The 24,293-nt window shown below is 32.9% G+C and overlaps 1 protein-coding gene across 1 annotated transcript in view; it reads right to left on the bottom strand.

Annotated features, from left to right (window-relative positions):
- ATRNL1 (attractin like 1) overlaps nucleotides 1-24,293 on the bottom strand; it is an 867,795-nt gene that overhangs the window by 632,168 nt on the left and 211,334 nt on the right. Inside the window, exon 19 of the mRNA XM_028121803.2 lies at nucleotides 4,088-4,225. Within this exon, the coding sequence (XP_027977604.1) occupies nucleotides 4,088-4,225 (138 nt within the window). The remainder of the gene's footprint in view (nucleotides 1-4,087; nucleotides 4,226-24,293) is intronic.

Consider the following 24,293-nt stretch of genomic DNA (forward strand, 5'->3'; position numbering starts at 1 on the left):
ATCACCCATTTAACCTATACCCCCACCCATCTCCCCTATAGCAATCCTCAGTTTGTTCTCTATAGTTAAGAGTCTCTTTATGGGAATTCCCCTCTCTCTTTTCTTTTTTTCTCTATGTACATCTGTTTCATTTCTTCAATTCCACATATGAGTGAAATCATATGGAATTTGTCGTTCTCTGGCTGACCTATTTCACTTAGCATAATACAATCTAGCGCCATCCACATCCTTGCATATGGCAAGATTTCATTCTTTTTTATGGCTGAATAATATTCCATTGTCTATATACATATATCACATCATCTTTATTCATTTTCACCAGTTGAAGACACTTGAGCTCTTTCCATAATTTAACTATTGTTGATAACATTGCTATAAACATGGGGGTGCATGTGCCCCTTCAATTCAGTATTTTTGTATCCTTTGGGTAAATACCTAGTAGTGTAATGCTGGATCATAGGATAGTTCTATTTTTAACTTTCTGAGGAACTTCCATGCAGTTTTCCAGAGTGGCTGCACCAGTTTGCATACCCACCAACAATGTAAGAGAGTTCCCCTTTCTTGGCATCCCTGCCAACATCTGTGGTTACGTGTGTTGTTAATTTTAGCCATTCTGATGGGTATTTATTTATTTATTTATTTATTTATTTGAGAGAGAGAGAGAGGGAGAGAGAGAGCAGGGGAATGGTCAGAGGGAGAGGGAGAGAGAGAATCTCAAGCAGACTCCGTGATGAGTGCAGAGCCTGACACAGGGCTCCATCTCACAACCCTGAGATCATGACCTGAAGCAAAATCAAGAGTCAGTTGCTTAACTGACTGAGTGACCCAGGCACCCCCTGACAGTTACTAATAAACCACTTTTAATAGTTAATTGTAATAAAAGAATAGCTATGAATATGCCATAGTCTAAAAATAATCTGAGGAAAATCTACAAGTACATTTATTAATATTGGCAACAATGTTAAATTGACTTTAGTAGACTGAATTTAAAAAATAATCTCTGAATCTTCAGTACCTCTAAAGCCTTACCATTAAATATAAACCTACTTCCTTCTTTCCCTTACTATCAACAGACTTTGAATTTTAATAAATGCATACATTAATGAAAAATGAACTTTTCTCAATAAGGTGAACTAAAAATAAAGAAACAGCAGTAAATTTATACTTCTCTCAGTTTTTATAAATTGATTTTAGCCACAGTTGCATTAAAAATAATTCACCAAATGTGACCTATTGTTGATTTAGTTAAATAGCTAATGTGGCCCTAAGAAGTAAAAATGACTTTCATATATTATATCACCATAGAGAAGTCAGAGACAGCAAAATAATATCTTGCCAACTTTAGGAAACAAGGAAACTATAAGGAATTATTTAAAGCTCCATAAACTACCAGAGAATGTGTAGTAGTGAATAAGATAAGCATTTATCTTTCATCCCCTTTAATTTTCCATTGCATTATGCCTCAGCTTGCCAGATGTGTAATGTCAGCAACAAAAATGAATATGGAATAACTGAACTTAGTCTTAAACCTAGCAGAGAAGTATCATCCCCAAAGGGGAACATATTTCTAAAAGCACTTATGCCTACTGGAGTGATAAAACTTATCATTCTAATTTAAAACATTTTGTCACTAAGATAGTTATTCAAATGTTCCTTTTGCCTATATTGGCAAAAATTAATACTTTGGTAATCCTCATGACATTGCATTTGGCAGTGGATTCTTAGATATGCACCAAAAACACAAGCAACAAAAAAATAAATAAATAAACTGGACTTCATCAAAATTGGAAACTTTTGCATTTCAAAGGACACTATAAAGAAAGTGAAAAATAACCTACAGAATGGGAGAAAATATTTACAAAATATATGTCTGATAAGGGCTTCATATCTAAAATATATAAAGAACCCATACAATTCAATGACAACATCAAACAACCCAAATAAAAAATAGGCAAAGGACTTAGTAGACATTTCTCCAAAGATCTACAGATGGCCAATAAACACATGAAAAGACACAGGAACCTGAACAAATATCTGCATGCCCATGTTCATCACAGCATTACTCACAATACCAATAGATGGAAGCAACTCAGGGGTCCATTAATGAATGAATGGATAATGTATGTGTATGCATATACACATACAATAGCATACACATACAACAGAATATTATTTGGCCTTTAAAAGGAAGGACACCCTGACATGCTACAACATGAAAGAAACTTGAAGACAATTACACTAAGAGAAATAAGTCATTAAAGGACAAATACTGTACAATTCCACATATTTCAGGCTATCTAGAGAAATCGTATTCATAGTGACAAAAAACAAAACAGTGGTTGCCAGGAGCTGGAGTAAGAGTAAGGGAGAATTATTTTTTCATGGTACAGGGTTTCAGTTTTGCAAGATGAGAAGAGTTCTGGAGATGGATGGTAATGATGATTTCACAACAAAGTAAATGTACTTAATGCCTTTGTTCTACACACAAAAACATGGCAAAAATGGTAAATTTTATGCTATGTATATTTTACAATTTAAAAAATAATAAACTGTTCTAAAATGGGCAAAGGACTTCAATAGATATTTTCCAAAGAAAATATACAATGGCCAACAACCACATGAATAGACAGTGAACATCACTAGTCATTAGGGAAATGCAAATCAAAACCACAATGGGATATCATTTCATATCCACTAGGATGATTAAAGTTTTTTAAAAATGGAATATAACAAGTGTTGACAAGGATGTGGAGAAATTGGAATCCTCTACATTTCTGGTGGGAATGTAGAATGAGGCAGCCACTATGGAAAACAACTTGAACAATTTACCAATTCCTCAAAAAGTTAAGTGTAGAATTACCACAATTCCTCTCCTAGTTTATGCATAAAAGAACTGAAAACAAGTATTCAAACAAATATTTGTACAGTAAGGTTCACAGCAGCATTATTCACAATATGTAAGCAGTGTTAATATTCTTCGCTAGGCCAGGCCCTGGGCCAGCTCCCTGTTTAATAAGAGTCTTCATCTTTTCCTAACCAACATTAGAGGCTTTTCTGTGGGTGCTGTATGGGCAACTTCCAAGTAGAAACAGAAGATTAAAACATAAGGGACAAGGACCAACCTAGAGATAAAAAAGGATTACTATAAAATTACAATTTAAAAGGAAGTTTATAAAAAAATTAAAAAAATAAAAGGAAGTTTATAACATAAAAAAATCAAAAAAAGGAAAACCTAAAAATTCTCTAAAAACAGAAAAAAGCAGGAGGATAGAGAGGAAGATAGAGAAAAGTAGAGTTTAGTGAACAAAAAAATGTGATGAGAATAGCACTTTAAATGCTCTTTTAATGTACTTCAATTCCCTTATGTGTGCCTCTAATATATATGATCTCATCTGATCTTTATCATCTCCCTTTTACATATGAAAACAATGCGGCGCTGAGAGGTTGAGTGGTTATGGTCATACACGTGAACAGTGCAGGGGGGATTTCAGCCCAGGATTGATTCCAAACCCAAAAAAGCTTATCTGATGTAAGGCATACACAAAACCATTAATTATTTCTTATATCTAAAGTCAAAACAATAACTTACTATTATTAAAAAACAATCAGCAGTGAATTTTTTGAATAGTGAGACTATAGGCGATTTTTAATGTATCTGCATTTGTTAATTTTCCATGTATTCATTTTGAAATAAGAAAAAAACTTTTTAAAGTATATCAGAGAATTGTTATAGTTCACATCATCCCTAATGAACAAATACTACCTTCTAAAAATACTGACACTTAACAGAGGGCGCCTGGGTGGCTCAGTCAGTTAAGCGTCTGCCTTCAGCTCAGGTCAGGATCCCAGGGTCCTGGGATCGAGTCCCTCATCGGGCTCCCTGGTCAGCGGGGAGTCTGCTTCTCCCTCTCCCTCTGATCCTCTCCCCTGTCATGCTCTCTCTCTGTCAAATAAATAAAATCTTAAGAAAAAAAAAACTAATGGAAAAAATTTTCTTTTATAAAATATATTTTCCACAAGAGTTGTATCTTTCTCAATTTTCTTTTCTGTGGTAAAAATACACTGAAGTAAAAGAAAAAATACTTACCTGTGCACTGTCCTCCATTAGTCGGATCCCCATAATAACCTGGCATGCAGTCTTGACACTGCTTTCCTGTGGTAAGATTTTTACACTGTTCACACACGTTATTATTGATGCAAGTGCTATGTCCATTACACTGGCAAGCTAAAGAGAAGAGTAAAAAATATTATAAATACCTACAAAACCATAGCAAGTATAATAGTTATCAAGACAAAGAATTTATTTTACAAATTTGAATGGTAGCAAAGTCCGAAGGACATTTCCCAAGTTTTATTTTTTTATGTAAAATATATGTGGCTCAAAATATTAATGCAGGACAATATATATAATAAATTGTGTTGAAATTTTGCATATGTTCTATAAAATATAGGGGAAAGAGATAAAGTAAAACATAACAATTATACCTACAAAGGGAATACTTTTTTTTTGAGAGCTAGTGGGAAAGAGAGAGTGCGCATGAGCAGGGGTGAGGTGCAGAGGGAGAGGGAAAGAGAGAATCTTAAGCAGGCTCCATGCCCAGCACGGAGCCCAATAAGGTGCCCCATCTCACGAGCTTGACATCATGACCTGAGATAAAATCAAGAGTCGGACACTTAAGTGACTGAACTACCCTGGCGCCCCATAAAGGAATACTTAACACGTTCCTTAAAGATTCAAGTGAATATTATGTCTAGTAAGTTATACAAACACAAGAATGAATAATATAGCTTTGGTAAAGAATGTTAAAATGCATCTTAATTATATTTACACATAATAACAAGGATCAATAAATATAGAAAACTGTGTAGCTACAGGTCCTTCAAATAACTCCATGTATGACTAACAAAAACAGCACTTTTAAATTAATTTGCATAAAAGCAAATTATCGTCTTATTTTCTTTGGATAAGAAAAGCTTCAAAGCTTAATCAAAATTCTATTTGAATGTGAACTAAACAGAATCATATTTAAAGCATGAGACTTTTTTATGTGTTCATAATGTAAGATTTAATAAGTTCTGGTATTAATTTTACAACAGCATTTCAGATGAGAGATAAAGTTCATATATGAAAGCTCATACCTTTTGTCCTATTTGGAGCATAATGACTTAGTTTCATAACTGTTTGCCCAAACACTATCATCATTGCCACCCTCATAATCATTTTCATCACTATTACAACTAAGATAGCATTTAATTGTGCTTTCTCTTACTCTAGCCAGGGAAGCCAATATTCAGTCAATTCCAATTGTTTGTGGCCAGCATCTCTTCTGATTGGTCAGTGTACATTTTGCATCAGTTTTAGAATATATAAATACCACTCTATTGCCAGATAGTAAGCAGGTGTTATACCTAAATTATATCATTTAATCCTCACAATGATTCTACAATGGAAGGCACTACACTGGGGACCATTCCTAAGATAAGGAAGCCTGGGTTAAGCAACCACCCAAAGTCACACAGCTAATCAATGGCAGAAACAAACACACAATCAGAAAGTATGAATCAAAAGACAGACATTAAATACCATACCTCTTGTATGTAGAAAATTTGAAAGTGAGAGGGAAATCCTAAGAGAGTAACAAAGGTTCATTCACAAGAGCTAACATCAAAGGGTAAAGAAATACACAGACAAGAACAGTAAAAACTAAATACCTATACCTTTTAGAAATTTTCAGAGCCATAACTCTACTATAAGACAGTATAGAAATAACATAAAGTCACCATGGGAAAATGCTAAATAATCTTCATCATCCTCTTTATAAAACTCAGGAAAATTATAACATAGTTTTCACATTTTATATTACATTATGAAACAGTGAGGAAATTTAGAACAAGGAAAAATGTTCACAATAATTTAAGTGAAATCAAGATACAAAACACTACAACTAGAATGACAATTTTGTTTTAAAATGTATAAGTATGGGATGCCTTGGTGGCTCAGTTTGTTAAACATCCTACTGACTTGATTTCAGCTCAGGTCATGATCTCAAAATCGTGAGATCTAGGCCAGCATCAGGCTCCGTGCTCAGCGGAAGTCTCCTTCTCTCCCTCTCCCTCCCTCACCCTTCACCCCTCCCCCTGTTCGCTCTCTCAAGTGCTCTCTCTCTCTCTAAAATAAATAAATAAATTTAAAAAAAATAAAAATAAGGAGACAAACCATAAGAGACTCTTAATCTTAGGAAATAAACTGAGGGTTGCTGGAGGGGAGGGCATGGGGGGATAGGTTTACTGGCTGATGGATATTGGGGAAGGTATGTGTTGTAATGAGCACTGGGTATTATATAAGACTAATGAATCACAGACCTGTACTCCTGAAACAAATAATACATTATATGTTAATTAATTGAATCTAAATAAAAAATAAAAAAACAAAGTTTAAAAAAATAAAATGTTTAAATATGCCTATGGAAATTTTAATTAATATATGTTATCTTAGTTTAGTAAGATTTTTTGCATCAATTTTCTATAATAAATTCATATTGCTTCCATTATAAGAAATAATAATGTTAAGAACTTTAATTTTTTAACATTTGTTTAAAAGTGTAAGTTATTGTTTCATAGAAATTTTATTATGTGACACCACTAATTAATTCAATCAGGTAAAAAAATTTATTGAGTGCCCACTACATGTAAAGCATTACCTGAAAAAGTTAAAATAACAAATAGGTTACTATATGTATTTTACGAACTTCCTGGTGACATATTTTCATCATAAAAACAAATGCTTTAACTTCTGAATAAGAAGCAATCACATCTAACATCCTCCCGTTAGCTCACCACTAAAATAAAAAGGAAACTTGCCAGCAACTATAGGAATTTGGGTATGGTGAAAATGACACAAATTAAAGAAAGTAGTAAACTACAATATCTCTGGAAATTAAAAGAGGATCCCTGGTGTAATGCCACTCACTCTCTCTTCCTGAAAATGAGAAGTTCAGAAGGCAGTTCTGAGCCATGGGGCAATCATGAAGCATATTATTCGCATGATGCCATACAGCTCATGGAAAGTGTGATACAGGAAAGTCAAATGTTTGAGATAATGAATATACCACACAAAAAGCTGGTCCAATTTAGACCTAACTGCAGACAGAATTTCCGAGGGAAAAAAGAAGACGGGGGGGTGGTCACTGTCATAGCTTGTAACTAGCATGGTAACAATGGCAAAAGAGAAAGCATGTTACAGAAAGTGGAACCCAGGCATAATGGCTGTAGCAGACACAGACAAGAAAAGGATACACAATGAGCCTATGATTATGTTTTATTCCTACTAGCATCAGGGTGCTGGAGCAGTGAGCAATAGAAGCTTGCATCTAACAGTTCTTCCAGGGTACACTGTTACTTGAAAGGTTCTAATAACAACTTGGCTGAGGAACAGGAATAAAGCTAAAGAGAAGCTATCCATACTGTTTTGTCTAAATTTTAAAACCAGCCCAGATGGTTCTTTATCTCTGGATACACAAACAGATTTAAAAAAAAAAAAAGAAAAGAAAACATTATGGAAAACTCAGCATTTGATATGCAAATAAAGTACATAGTTTTGAAAAATATGTGCTCTCTAAAACAGATGTAAAACATTTAAAAATATCTGCTTAACATTCTCAATAAAACTCAAAAGAAGTATATACAGAAAATTTACTCAAAACATTTTTTAACACATACCCTATCTTAAAACAAAAGGGATTATCAGATGCTAAAAATCAGAACTGGGATTCAAAACAAGAATGTTAAAGAGAATTTTGAGGTAGTAACAGAATTTCACTATACATAGGATAAACAAGCAAGAATAAGGAGACATGGGTTTGAAAACTCAGCATGGCCAGGTGCTATGATCTCTGGCATCCTCAAGGAAGAGAGCTAAACTGAACCATATTTATAATGCCTGAAGCCTTCAATTGCAGTCCCTATCTGTGGGAGAGAAAAAAGGTACTAAAGCACATCACAAGCCCAAAGCAGCTGAAAATAACCTTAAGGACACTGTGGTAGGTGTATGAAAGAAAAAAAGTCACTTGTGAGAACTTAAAGCCTATGCCAGACACATATGTTGGGTGAAATTCACATTGTCCACATGGTAGAGAAACTCCAACATCAAATATTAATGTAAAATCTGTTCTGTAATCAAGAAAAGCCTCATAAACACCTTGCAAAATCAGATGTAAATGGCCCCTTGAAATACTTCTAAAAACTCAGACCATACAAATACGACACAGAATATACACTGAGAAAAAAATTTTTTTTTCTGTAAAGGGCTAGATGGTAAGTATTTTAGGCTTTGCTGATCATATAATTTCTACCACAATTATTCACCTCTGCCTATATTATAGTGCATTACAGTGCAAAAGCAACCATACACAATACATGAACAGTAGAGCATATCTGCATTCTAGTAAAACTTAATTTACAAAAATAAGCAAGGGACCAGTTCCGGCCTTCAGGCCTTGCTTCGCAAACTCTGACTTGCAGGAAGGTGGGGGGCAAGCAAACAAACAAAAACACTTACAGAGTTAAACCTCAAAAAGAAAATTTACAAAGCATCAAAAAGAAGACTCAGAAGAAAGAGAGAGATAATAAAAATGAGAATTGATAGCCCAAGAACTGGACTCACGGGACAACTATAAGACAATGAAAATGTTCAAAATAATTAAAGACAGAAAAAATAAAACTATGCTTAAAGAAGTAAAAGTAGGTATGACAATATCTGATCAAATAGAGAACAACCGTAAAAACAAATTTTTAAAAAGTAAATGAAAATTAATGAGTAGAATAGTTTAATAACTAAAATAAAAAATACACTAGAGGGACTCAATAGTAGATTAATACTGGCAGAAGAAAGAATTAATAGGTCAATAGAAACTATGTACATACAGAGAGAAAAAAGAATGGAGAAAAGTGAACAAAATCTCAGATAAATGTGGGAAACCATCAAATACTCAAGCCAACAAGTAATGGGAGTGTTGAAAGGATGAGAGAGAGAGAGAGGAGGCTAAAATTTACTTGAAGAAATAATTCTGAAAACTTCCCTAATTTGACAAAAATGTTATCTACACATTCAAGAAGCATAACTCTAAGTACAAAAAACATGAAGAGATTGACAGACACAGTATAATAAAAAAGATAAAAACCAAAAACAAGGAGAAAATCTTGAAAGCAGCAAGAGAAAATATGACTTCTCACTTACAAAGAAGCCCAATAAGATTAACAAATGACCTTTAATCAGGAGCAGTGGAGGCCAGTAGGCACTGGATAATATATCTAAAGTTGTCAAAGAAAAACTGTCAACCAAAAATTTCATATGCAGAAAAGCTACTTTCAAAAAAATTAAATGAATTTATAAAGACATTCACAGATAAACAAAAATTGACAGGATTTGTTGCTAGAAGATTTACCTTATAAGGAATACTATGGGAAGTTCTTCAGTGGGAAACTACATGACCCCAAATAGTAATTCAATTCCTCACAATACGATAAAGAGCACTGGTAACAGAAATTATGCCATTACGAAAAACAATAAAAGGATATATTTTTTCTCCTTTCTTCTGTTACCTAATTTTTAAATTATATTTTAAAAGACAAATATAATGATACTGTTGAGCTTATAACATAAAAATATATTTCCCAATAACAGCACCAAGGAACTGGGTGGAACAAAATCCATATTGGGCAACAGACATGACATGGTATTAACAGATGGTAACTTGAATGCACAGGAATGAATGAAAAAACCATAATTGGTAAATATAAAAATTAATATAATGAAAGCTATAAATATATACTCGCCCTCCTTCCTTCTCTCAGATTCTTTAAAAGACAAAATATTATAAAGTATTAACTGTAAAAATGTATTGTTGGGTTTGCAGCATATATAGATGTAATCAATACAACAATTCTAAAAAACAAAAGGAATAGACCTATATGAGTAACATTATTTTATCTCATTGAAATTGAGTTATTATGAATCTGAAGCACATGTTAATAGGCTAAGTTGTATATGGCAAGCACTGGAGCAATCACTAAGGAAATAACTCAAAAATATAGTGGAAAATCATTAAATAAATTTAAATGCTACGTTAGAAAATATTCACTTACCGATAAATAAATAAGAAGCAAAGGAACAAAAAAGTCATTAGACATATAGGGGTAAAAGTATAGTAGCACACATAAACCCAATTATATAAATAATAACATTAAATGTGAATGTAGTAAACAATTCAATCAAAAGGCAGAGATTGACAGACTGAGTTAAAATTAAGATCTAATTATGTACTTTGTATAGAAGACACACCTAAAGATGCAAATATATTGAAAGTAAGTGAATGAAAAAAGATATACAAACAGCAACCATAAGAAAGTTGCAATAGCTCTACAAATTTCAGATAGACTTTTAAAAATTTTACTAGAGATAAAGAGGGACCTTTTGTAACAATAAAGGACAATCCATGAAGAACATATAAAAAGTGTAAATATACATGCACCTACTAACAGATCCTCGAAAGGCATGAAGAAACACTGACAGAAATTAAAATACACAATTCAACAATAGTTGGAGGCTTTAATACTTTCGACAATGAATATAACAACTAGAAAAAAGATCAGCCCCACGTCGGGCTCCCTGCTCAGCAGGAAGCCTGCTTCTCCCTCTCCCACTCCCCCTGCTTGTGTCCCCTCTCTCGCTCTCTCTCTCTGTCAAATAAATAAATAAAATAAAATAAAAAAGATGACAGTCCAATATCACTTAGGTTTATAGGTGTAAAATCCTCAAAAAAATAGTAGCAAACTGAACCCACTAGCATAGGAAAAGGATTATATATCATGACAAAGCAGAATTTATCCCAGGAATTTAAGATTGTTTAAACACATAAAAAACAATCAAGTAGATAGAGAAAGAGGGGGAAAAAACAAGATGATCTTCTCAATACTTGGAAAATACTCAACAAACTAGGAAAAGAAGGGAACTGCTTCTACCTGATAAAGGGCATATGAAACATGCATAACTAACATCATATTTAATGATGAAAGATTGAAAGCTTTCCTTTTAAGATCAGGAACAAGACAAACATGTCCTGGAGGTTCTGGATAGGGCAATTAGGCAGAAAAAGAAATGAAAGGCATCCAGATTTTTAAAAGAATGTTTAAAACTAAATCAATTTGCAGGTGACATGATGATCTTACATATAGGAAACTATGGAATCCACAAAAAAATTATTTGAGCAAATAAATGACTTTGATAATATTGTAGAATAAAAGATCAATTATAGAGAAATCAGTTTCATTAACTTTCTATATACTTACAAAGAACAATTTGAAAATAAAATTAAGAAAATGTTGACTAATTGAACATAATTTTTTAAAAAAAAGGAAAACATTGACAGTAGCATTAGAAAGAATAAAGTACTTGGGAGTACGTTTAACCAAAGAAACGTTAAGACTTGTACTTTGAAAACTACAAAACATTGTTGAAACAAATTAGTTGAAAGACTTCTTCTATTCACAGATTTTTAGACTTAATATTAAGATAGCAATTCATCCCAATTAATCTGCAAATTAAATGCAGTATCTATCAAATTCCAAAAGACTTTTTTATAGGAACAGACAAGCATATTCTAAAAATCATAAGAAGTAACAAAGAATCCCAACTAGCCAAAACAATCCTGAAAAAAAAAAGAAAAAGTTAGAGTATTGCTGACACTTCCCAATTTCAAGATCTACTAAAAAGTTATAGCAATCAAACCAGTGTAGTATCAGCATAAGGAGAGACATAAAGATCAATAAAATAGCATTAGGTTCAGAAATAATCCCATACATCTATAGTTAACTGATTTTCAACAAAGGTGCCAAAACTATTAAAAAGGGAAAGAATAGTCTTCTTAACAAATGGTGTTGGGATAACTTGATATCAACACGTGAAAGATCAAATTTGGACCTGTACTGCATACCATATATAAAAAATAACTCCAAATGGATCAAAGATCTAAATGTAAGAGCTAAATTATAAAAATGTTAGAAGAAAATATAAGTGTAAACCTTCATGATTTTGAATTAGACAATAGTTTCTTAGATATGACACCAAAAGCAAAAGCAACCAATAGAAAAAAACATATTGTACATCATCAAAATAAAAAATCTCTGTTCCTTAAAAAAAACCATCAAGAAAGTGAAAAGACATCTCACAGAATAGGAGAAAATATTTAAGAATCCTATCTCTAATGAGGATCTATTATCCAGAATACATAAGTAATGCTTAAATTACTATAATTTAAAAAATGAAAATGGGCAAAGAATTTGAGTAGGCATTTTCCAAAGAAGATTTATGAGTGGCTAATAAGCACATGAAAAGGGCATCATTAGTCATATGGGAAATGCAAATCAAACCCACAATGAGCTACCACTTAATATCCACTTGGATAGTAATAATCAAAATAATGGATAAAAACTAGTTTTGGTGAGGACAGAATAAATAGTACCCTCAAATATTGCTGGTGGTACTTTAAAAAAAAACCGGTACAGTATCTCTAGAAAACAGCCTGGTAATTCCTTAAAAGCTTAAATACAGATTTATCATATGACTAAAAATTCCTCTCCTACATATATACCAAAAAAATTAAAACATGTATATATGAAAATGTTCACAGCAGCATTATTCATAATAGCAAAAGCGTGGAAGTAAGCCAAAGATCCATCAACTAATGAATGTATAAACATGTGGTATGCATGACTATTATTCAGCCATAAAAAGAAGCAAAGGACCAACAGTATACACTACAATATTAACGAACCTTAAAAAAACTATGCTTAGGGAAAGAATCCAGACACAAAAACCCACATATTGTATGACTGCATTTAAATGTCCAGAATAAATTCATACAGAAATAAAGTATATTAGTGGTTTTGGGTTCCAAGAGAAGGAAGAATAGGAAGTGACTATTAAAGGATATGGGGTTTTGTTTTGGGGTAATTAAATTATTCTGGAACTGTATTTTGGTGACAGTTATACACCTACGGATTATACTACAAACCATTGAATTGTATACTTTAACATGGTAGATTTTATGCCATATGAGTTATATATCAATAAACAAACATACAAAAAAATTAGAACTAAGAAGATGAGCTGAAAAATAATTGTCACAAATTCTTCCCATATCTGTATGTGCAAACTTCATAACATTATTTTATCCTTGCTCTCACCAAAAAAGTGGGATTTTTCCCACTCTTTGAACATGGATTGGCATCAAGGCTTTCTCAAACCAATAGAATGAAGAAGTGATGATATACAATTTCTAAGCTTAGGCCTCAAGAGGCATACATACTCTGCTCTCTCCTTAGAATTCTAAGAATAACATGTATAGAGCACAGTCTATAAAACTGGAGGGTGATAGGACAGCAGAAAAAAGTCATCCATAGCAGAGGACCCCTAGACCAAGCAGCCAGCTCAAACTACTATACGTGTGAGGGAAACATTTTGAGACCAGCCAAAGCAAGTCAAGAAGCCAGATAACTGTAGTCACATTTTTAAAAAAATTTTTTTAATAAATAAATAAAACCAAGAGAGACTGACAGAAGAACTGCCTAGCAGAATTCAACAAGAAAAGAGATGATGCAAAATCATGAATAAAAGTGCTTTAATACTGTGAGCTTGGGGTACTATGTTAAAAAAATAAATACTTTAAACACAAGTTTAACAAAAAACTGGAAACATCTAGAGAAAGAATCAGTGAATTGAAATACAGATCAAAGGAGATGCTACAATATAAAATACAAAGAACAGTAAGAAAAATTATGGACATAGTGAAAAAGCCTAACATAAGTAAAGCAAACTCCTAGAAATATAAGAGTGACATGATGGGACAGATGCAATATTTGAAGAGATAATGGCAGAAAACTTTACAAAAATGATGAAAAAAATCAAGCTACAGAGTAAATAAACCCTATAATTCATAATCACAATAAAAAATAAAACTGAACCTTAGGTCCATCATATTAAAATTGCTGATATTCAAATACTAAGAGAAAATGTATTTTAAAAAGCCAGAGGGAGATTTTAAAAAATACTACTTTCAAAAAAGAAACAATAAAACTGATAAAGGAATTCTTAAGAGAAGCAGTGGAAGCCAGATGAAAAGGAAATTACATCTTCAAATTATTGGGAAAAAAGTGTATGCGTCAACTTAGAATGCTATTTCCAATAAAAATATCTTTCAAATATAAAGACATGCAATTATACAATAAAAACATTTTTCAGGTATATGAAAGCAAACATCATTTATAGCCACAATTGAGAAACAGTATTTATAAATGTTAAATAAAGTTCATCAAGCTAAAGAAATATAGCAGAAGTAAATTCAGATCTATATGAAAAAATGAAGATCACAGAAATGAACACTACATGGGTTAGTAGAAGGATTTTTTAATCATGATTTCTTTATAAGAAAATCATCTGTTTAAAGCATAATAATGCATTGTGTGGTTAATAACATATACAGAAGTAAAATATATGGCAATAATTACATAAAGGACAGAAAAAGAGTAAATGGAATTACACTATTGTAATATTCTTACCTTATACATGAAGTAGTATAATATTGATTCAAGGTAGACTGTGATAAGATAAAGATGACTATTACAATCACTACAGCAGTCACTAAAAAAAACACAAAAGAAGTATAGCTAAAAATCCAATAAAAGTGATAAAAATGGACTTTCAAAACACTCAATTAATCCAAAAAAGGCAAAAGGAAGGACCAACAACAGAAGAAAAAATAAAGGAAATTTTAAAAACAAATACCATGATGGTAGGACTAAAACTCAATTATACCAATATTATATTAAATCTAAATTGCCTAAACACTCTGATAAAAGGCAGAGATTGTCAGACTGGATTAAAAAAAAGCAAGACCTATATGTTGTTTACAAGAGATTGATTATTGTAAATAAAAACAGACACAAGACTTTCACTTCTGCCCATGAGGCATTAACCACTCTTAGAATTGACTCCCACTTGTAAACAACAAAAACATGGAACAGAATATGTGAAACAACTACTTTCAAATAACAGGTAGCTCAAGAATGGCATCTGAGAAAAATGGAAACATAAGCCTATGACTCCCCTGGCTTGCTACCTGGATACTGATTTAAGGAAGCAGCCCAGGGAGGCAAACCCAAACAAAGGCCAGAGAGCTCATTTAGTTCAGAAAACAAAGATCAAAGATTGGGGAGGCCATAGTGGCTAGAATTTGGGGGCAAAACATGAGAGAAAAGAGAACTACACATATCTATCTGCTGAGGAGTTTTCTTAAATCTTTGGCTGAATAATGATTGAACACAGAGTGTGAAACTCCATGAAGCTAGAGAAAGTTCCACCATAAACAGTAAGTCAAATAATGCCAGTAGCTCACATAGGACTGGAATACTTTGTATTCCAACTAGAGTGGAGAGATCTCATAATATAAAGAGCACTCTATAGAGACCACAGAAAGACACTGACTTAGCAGTGGAAATAAATTAGCACTGAACTTAGGACTGCTATGTACAGGACCTTAAAAAAAAAAAAACCTTTAAAACAATTCTTGAAATCATACAGATTCTAAATAACATAACTGCATGCCAGAATAAAGTACAACACACTAAAAGAAACAGAACAAAATTATATAATAAAATTATATAATAAAACTGCAAAAATTCACAATGTCTAGAATACCACAAAAAAATAACCAAGCTGGAACATCTGCTCCATAATCAGTAAAAGAAACAAACAAAAAAATCAACAGAACAAACAAACAAGAAAACATTGCACACGATGAAATGATTTTTAAAACAGCTATTACAAGTATGCTTTATTGGGGTGCCTGAGTAGCTCAGTCAGGTAAGTGTCCAACTTTCAATTTCAGCTCAGGTCATGATCTCAGGGCCTTGAGATCAAGCCCCACATCCACTCTGCACTGGGCATGGAGCCTGTTTAAGATTCTCTCTCCCTCTCCTTTTGCCCTTACCCCCAGGCTCTTACTCTCTCTATAAATAAATAAATAAGCTTTATATGTTCAAGAATATAGAATAAAACATGAACATAAAAAGGAGAGAAATGGAAAATACAGAAATGACTAAAACACAATTTTAAAAGATGAAAAATAAAATATATAAAATAAAAAATAAATTCAATGGGAAAAAATAGTCTTTCAACAAATGGTGCTAGGACACCTGGATAAACACATATTCAAGAATTAAGTTTGATCCGTATCTCATATCACACACAAATATTAACTCAAAATAGATCAAAAACCTAAATGTAATAGCTAAAACTTAAATTGTTAGAAGAAAACATAGGACTAAGTCTTTGGGATCTTATATTATATGCATGGTTTCCCAGATATGACACCAAATGCAAAAAGAAAAAAGAAAAAATAGAATGGCCATCATCAAAAATTAAAATTTTTTGCAACAAAGGATACTATCAAGAAAATGAAAGGACAATCCACAGAGTGGAAAATATATTTGCAAATCAGTCTTTGATAAAGGACTTGTATTTACAGTATATAAAGAACTCTTACAGTTCAATAATAAAAAGACAAATACCCCAATTAAACAATGGGCAAAGAATATTATGGACATTTCTCTGAAGAAGAATGGAAACAGCAAATAGGCATATGAAAAGATGCTCAACATCATACCCACTAAGAAACTGCATATCAAAACTGCAATGAGATACCACTTCACACCCACCAGGATAACTATAATCAAAATGACATGAACTAAGCAGTGTTGGCAAAGATCTAGAGTAATTAGAACCCCTTGTGAACTGTCAATGGGAATGCAAAATAACACAGCAGCTCTGAAACAGTTTGGCAGTTCTTCAAAAGGTTTGATGTAATCACTGTTCAACCCAAAGTAATTGTATCTAGTAAAGATACACCATTCCAAAAGCAATGAAAATAGGTCCACACATAAATTCTTACATGAATGTTCATAGAAGCACTATTCAAAAGGCCCCAAATTGTGAACACCCAAATGTCCATCAAGTGATAAATGGATAAACAAAATGTGGTATATCCATAAAATTGAATATTATTTGGTAATATAAAGAAATAAAATACTGCTACATGCTGCAACATGGATAAACCTTGAAAACATTATGGAATGTGAAAGAAACCAGTCTCAACAGACTACAACTGTATGATTCAATTTATTTAAAATGTCCAGAATTTGTAAATCCATAGAGGTATAAAGATTAATGTTTGCCTACAGCTGACAAGGGTAGGTGCAGGCTTAACAGTCAGTGACTGCTAATAAGTATAAGGTTTCTTCTGGGGATGATAAAATTTCTTTTAAATTTATTGTGCTGATGGTTGCATAACTCTGAATATACTAAAAATTCATTGATCACATACTTTAAATGGGTAAATTGTATGGTATGGTGGTTAATCTTTGGATGTCAATGAAACTAGGTTACGGTACTCAGTTTTTTAATCAAATACTAATGGCCTCTTCTTGAGTGTGGTAGGGACCTGTACATATGATAGAACAGTCATCAACTTAATCTTGTGATTAGGTTATATTACATGGCATAGTTGACTTTAAGAAAGGAAACTCATCCTGATTGAATCCAATCAGAAGATCCCTTAAAAGGAACTGGTCTCTACTGGAAGTAAGAAATTCAAAGTGAGAGATTCCATTTGAGCTCTTGAGATGATGTTGCTAGTTTTAGAGATGGAGGGGGACATGTGGGGAAAGAATGTGACCATACTTTAGGGAGCTGAAGCCAACCAGGCCACATCCAACATCTGACATACAGTCTTCTAAGTTTGTGGTTATGTGTTATGCTGCAATAGAAAACTAATACACTCTCCAAAATAAAGCAGTGAGAGAAAAATGAACTGATGTAGTGGCAGCTACTTCTGTCAAAGTAGAAATTAACCTACAATATCTCTGGAATCAAGAGAGAAGCCTTGTCAGACACTGTTGAACCCTCACCTATTTTGAAAGTCTATCACTAGGTAGAAATGCTTAGGAATGTTATGTCCTCCTGATGAATTCACCTAATTATCTTTATGAAGTGATCTTTATTCTACGTAATATTTTTTGCTCTAAAACCTATATATCTGATATTAATGTCACCAATTCAGCTTTCTCTTGACTTGTGTTAGCATAGTATATCTACTTCCATGCTTTCACTTTTAAAATATGTGTGTCTTTGTATTTTAAATGGGTTTCTTAGAGGTAGTGTATAGTTGGTTCTTGCCTTTTTAGCTAATATGAAAATCTCAGCCTTTTTATTGGGGTGATTAGATAATTTACATTTGCCATCATTACTGAAATAGCTGACGTTATATTTATCATTCTGCCATTAGTTAACTATTTGTCCCATCTGTTCTATATGGCTCTTTTTCCCTTATCTTGCCTTCTTTTGGATTACTTTATCTACTTTCTTGGCCATGACTGTGTTATTTTAGTAGTTGTTTGAGAGTTTAGAATATACATCTACAAATTAAGTCTAAGTTCAAGTGATATACCACTTACATATTATAAAAAAAATCTTACAACAGTACACTTCCATTATTCTTCCCTCGGACTTTGAGCTATTGTTGTCATACAGTTTGCTTCCACATAAAAATTAAACTCCGAATACACTGTTGTCATTTTTGCCTTAAAACACTGATTGCCTTTTTTAGATATGGGAAGTTTTAGAGAAAAAAGTCTTTACCCACAGGGCTACCATGTCCTTTGTTCTTCATTCCTTTGTATAGATCAGATTTATATCTGGAACTTATCCTTCTGAATGAAGGACTTAATATTTCTTAACACTTCTTACACAGCAGGTCCACTGGTAATGAATTTCAGAGTATTTGTAACTTTGAAAGAGTATTTGACCTTATTTTTGTAAGCTATATCATTAAGTATTCCAAGTTAACTTTCTTCTTTTACTATTTTAAAGATGCTGCATTTCTCTTGCTCCACTGTTTTCTGACTTTTATTTTTTCTGATGAGAAATCTGGTATCAGACTTATTTTTGTTCCTCTGTACATACTGAGTCTTATTTCTCTGGGCTGCTTTTATCTTTTTATCACTGGCTTTAAGCAATTTTATTATTATGGGCATTGGTATAGATTTCCTCATGTTTCTTGTGTTTAACATTTATTGACATTCCAGCCTCTTTGGATTTACAGGATTTATCAAATTTAGAAAAATTTTGCCATTATTTTTTCTGATTTTTCTAAGCCCTTTCTCTCTCCCCTCATTCAGATTATCCAGGCCTCGTGCCCCACAGCTCATTGATGTGCTGCTCATTTTGCTTCAGTTATTCTTCCTTCTGTGCTTCATTTAGGTACTTCCTATTGTTTGTCTTTGAGTATACCAATCTTTACTTTTACAATGTCTAATCTGATATTAATCCCATTCATTTTTCATCTCAGAATATTTTTCATCTCTATAAATTCTGCTTTGTTTTGTTTTCTGTGACTCTACTTAACATGCTCAAAAGTCTAGTTTTTAATATATGAAATACCTTTAAATCATTGTTTCAATATCCCTGTCTACTCTTCACATCTATTTAATTTCTAGGTTGGTTTCTATTGATTGGTTTTTTTTTTTTCAGTAGGGGTCAAGGTTTTCCTGTTCTTTGCATACATGCTAATTATTTTTTTTATTGGAAGCCAGACACAGTAAATTTCAAATATTACATTTTGGGTGCTGGAAACTTTTTGTATTCCTGTAAATATTCTTTAGCTTTGTTCTGGAATTCAGCTAAGTAATTGAAGACAGTTTGATCCTTCTGGCCATGTTACACAGGACCATTACAGCATTTAGTCTAGTGCTAATTTTGCCATATTAAGTAAAGCAAAATCCTTCTATCTACCTGTTGCCCATTGAATAATGCCCAGGCAATTCCCAGTCCCGTGTGCTATTTGGTGACTATTCCTTTTGTTCCACTCAAGTAATCCTTCCTGCAGAACTCAAATTTTCTAGAATGTTGCACTTATTTTTTAGCTGAATATTCAGAGAATACTCCTCTGCAGTTTTCCACAATTCTCTCTGTTCAAGTCTCTCTTCTTTGAACAGCTAGCCACCTTGGCCACCCCTCCCCAGATTCCCAGTTCCATCTCTCCAACTCAGGGTAACCAGATTCTATTTGTGTCCCCTGACTGCCCCGCCTCATGCAAACTTTCTTCCAGCACTAACTGGGGACAGTGGTAAGGCTCACCTGATTTCTTTCCTATTTTGGAGGGATCATTAACTTTTGCTGCCTGTCCAATGTCTTTAGAAGTGTTCTTCATCCATTTTGTCCCATTTCTTAATTGTTTCAAGTAGGAGCAGTTAAACTGGGTCATTTTTAGAGTAACCAGTCATCCCAGTTTGCCCAGGACTTTCCTGGTGTTTGTACTGAAAGTCCCACATGTCAAGAAAGCCCTCAGTCCTGGACACATTCCAGGATAGCTGGTCACCCTACTCACTGTTACTCCATTTCTGCTTGATGATAAAGTTTCTTTTTTATTTTAAAAACCTATTTAAAAGATAACTTGCCATTTAAAGCAAAAGTAATAAAAGTATACTATGTGACTTATATTTAAAAGTAGTAAGGCTCTTACACTATTGTGAAGTTATAATATCACTTAAATGTAGATTGTGACAAGTTAAAGATGAATAGAAATCTAAGAGCAAGCATAAAAAGAAAGTAATATAGTCAACAGACCAATAAATAAAATGAAGCATAAAATATGTTCAGTTAATTTAAAGGAAGGCAGAAAAAGAGGTAAACAGATACAAAGAACAGATGGGGAAAAGAGAAAACAAGTAACAGATGGAAATTTAAGTCAACCATATTGCTAAAACATTTAATTTAAAAGACCCAAACACATTAATTTAATGGCAGAGACTATCAAATTGTATTAAAAAGAAAGAGCCTAACAATGTGTTGTCTATAAAAACATACTTTAAATACAACATAGGTAGCTTAAAGTAAAAATATGGAAAGAGAGTATCACAAAACCACTACTGAGAAGTAGTTTCTAGAGGAAAATTTATAACATCAAAGGCTTATATTAGAAAAAAGTTATCTACTCAATTATTTAAGTTTCAACTTTATATAACTAGAAGAAAACAAATTAAACTATAAGCAAGCAAAAAGAAGGAAAAATTAAGAGCAGAAATTAATGAAATATCAAATAGACAATAGAGGAAAATCAATACAACAAAAAGCTATTTATAGGATCAATGAAAACTGACAAACCTCAGGATAGACTGATCAAGAGAGAAAACACAAATTATCAATATAATTAAAGAGAGGTTATCACTAAAGATTCTTTAGAGTAAAAGTATAATAGCAATTATTATGAACACCTTTCTCTCAATAACATCTTAAATGAAATAAATTCCTTGAAAGATACAAACTACTAACTCCCTCAAGAAACGTTAATGAACCTGAATAGCCTCATACCTACTTAAAAAAAAAAAAAAAAAAGAATTTGTAGTTAAAATTCCTCTCCCAAAGAAAACTCCAGGCTAGATGTCTTCGTAGGTAAATTCCAACAAATATTTAAGAAATAATGCCAGTTTTACATAAACTCTCCCAGAAAATGAAAGAGGAAAAAGTATTTCTCAACTCTTGAGACTGATACCAAACCAGACGTTAAGAAAACTACAGGCAAATATTCTCATCAATATAAATGCAAAAATACTTAACAAGATTTAAACAAGTTGAACCCAGCAGTATAGTAAAAGGATAACACACTGTAAGTGTGTATCACGAAATGCAAGATTGGTTTGGCATTTGAAAATCAATCAATGTGAATTAATGATATTAAATAAAACAAAAAATAATTATACGATCAGCTCAATAGATGCATGTCTTTGGGAGAATTACACATCTGGTCATGATTTAAAACAAACAAAAAAACAACCTCAACTAACTAGGAACAGAAGGGAAGTTTTTCAGTTTATAAGGACATTTATGAAAAATCAACAGTTAACATTATACTTACAAGTTAAAGGCTAAATACTTTCCATTTAACACTCACTAATTCAATCCCATGTTGCACTGTGGGTCTAGACAGCACAATAAGGAAAGAACAAAAATAACACGCATGACTTGGAAAGGAAAAAATAATGCTATGTTTATTGAAAACCAACTTTAAGAAAATCCTAAAGCATCCTTAAGAAAAGTACCAGGATGAACAAAAAGATGTCACCAAGGTCACATAGTACAGGGATACTATAGTAAAATAAATTGTATTTCTGTAAAATAGCAAATTAGGGGCACCTGGGTGGTGTAGTCGGTTAAGCATCCGACTCTTGGTTTTGGTTCAGGTCATGATCCCAGGGTTGTGGGATTGAGCCCCATGTCAGGCTCTACGCTCAGCACAGAGTCTGCTTAAGATTCCCTCTTCCCCTTCCTCAGCCCCAACTCCCATTCTGTACACACATGCTCCTCTCTCTCTCTCATAAATAAATCTTTAAAAAATAATAATAATAAAATAGCAAATTATTAGAAAATTATGTCTTTAAAATCCCATTTGTTCCAGCATGAGGAAACACTGTAGAACTTTTTGATAATTGAAAACAATGAAGGCTGCCTAGGACTATGTCTCCCAAAACATCCTCCAAAAGAAGTACAAGAGAAAAAAATTATCCAAAAAGTACAACTTCATCATAACCTGACAAGAAGAAAAAAAGAATCCATGGAAGCAATCTCATATGCTCCCATCCCACTGCAACAGTTTGTGGTTAGCAAGCGCTCACCAAGATAAAACAGAAGAGAGAAGTCCACATCACAAAGGCCATATAAAAAGATCCACAGCTAATATCATTCTCAATGGGGAACAACTGAGAGCTTTTCCTCTACAGTCAGGAACAAGACAGGGGACTTCCACTCTCACCATTGTCATTTGGCATAGTACTGGAAGTCTTAGCCTCAGCAATCAGAAAACAAAGAAGTAAAAGGCATCCAGATTGGCAAGGAAGTCAAACTTGCACTATTCACAGACAACATGATACCCTATTTAGAAAACCCAAAAGACTCCACCAAAAATATTTGCTAAAACTGATACATGAATTCAATAAAATTACAGAATACCAAATGAATATACAGAAAGATAGTGCATTTCTATACACCAATAATGAAACAGTAGAAAGAGAAATCAAGGAATCGATCCCATTTACAATTATACCAAAAATCATAAGATATCTAGGAATACATTTAATCAAAGAGTTAAAATATCTGTGTTCTGAAAACCATACAATACTTATGAAAGAAATTGAAGAGGAAACAAAGAAATGGAAAAACATTCTATGCTCATGGATTGGAAGAACAAGTATTATTAAAATGTCTATACTTGCCAAAGCAATCTACACATTTAATGCAATCCCTATCAAAATAGCAATAGCATTTTTAACAGAGCTACAACAAACAATCCTAAAATTTGTATGGAATTATAAAAGACCCCAAATAGCCCAAGCAATCTTGAAAAAGAAAACCAAAGCTGGAGGCATCACAGTTCCAGACTTCAAGGTACATTACAAAGCTACATTGATCAAGACAGTATGGTACTGGCACAGAAACAGACACTTAGATTAAAGGAACAAAATAGAAAACCTAGAAATGGACCCACAACTATATGGTCAACTAATCTTCAACAAAGCTGGGAAGAATATACAATAGAAAAGAGACAGCCTCTTCAACAAATGGTGTTGGGAAACCTGGACAGCAGCATGCAGAAGAATGAAACTAGACCACTTTCTCTTGGCATACACAAAAATAAATTCAAAATGGATGAAAGACCTAAATGTGAGACAGGAAACCATCAGAATCATAGAGGAGAACACAGGCAGTAATCTATTTGACATCAGCCATAGCAACTTCACACTAGACACGTCTCCACAGGAAAGGGAAACAAAAGCAAAATGAACTATTGGAACTTCAAGATAAAAAGCTTCTGCACAGCAAAAAAAACAATCAACAAAACTAAAAGGCAACCTTTGGAATGGAGAAAGATATTTGCAAATGACATCTGATAAAGTGTTAGTATCCAAAATTTATAAAGAACTTATCAAATTCAAAACCCAAAAAACAAACCAGTTAAGAAATGGGCAGAAGACATGAATAGGTATTTTTCCAAAGAAGACATATGAAAAGATGCTCAACATCACTCAGCATCAGGGAAATACCAATCAAAACCACAATGAGATACCACTTCATACCAGTCAGAATGGCCAAAATTAACAAAACAGGAAACAACAGATGTTGGCGAGGATGA

Source organism: Eumetopias jubatus, unplaced genomic scaffold (assembly GCF_037043125.1).
Source record: "Eumetopias jubatus isolate StellerSeaLion01/CBP00866 unplaced genomic scaffold, mEumJub1_p1.0 scaffold_17, whole genome shotgun sequence".
NCBI classification, from domain to species: Eukaryota; Metazoa; Chordata; class Mammalia; order Carnivora; family Otariidae; genus Eumetopias; species Eumetopias jubatus.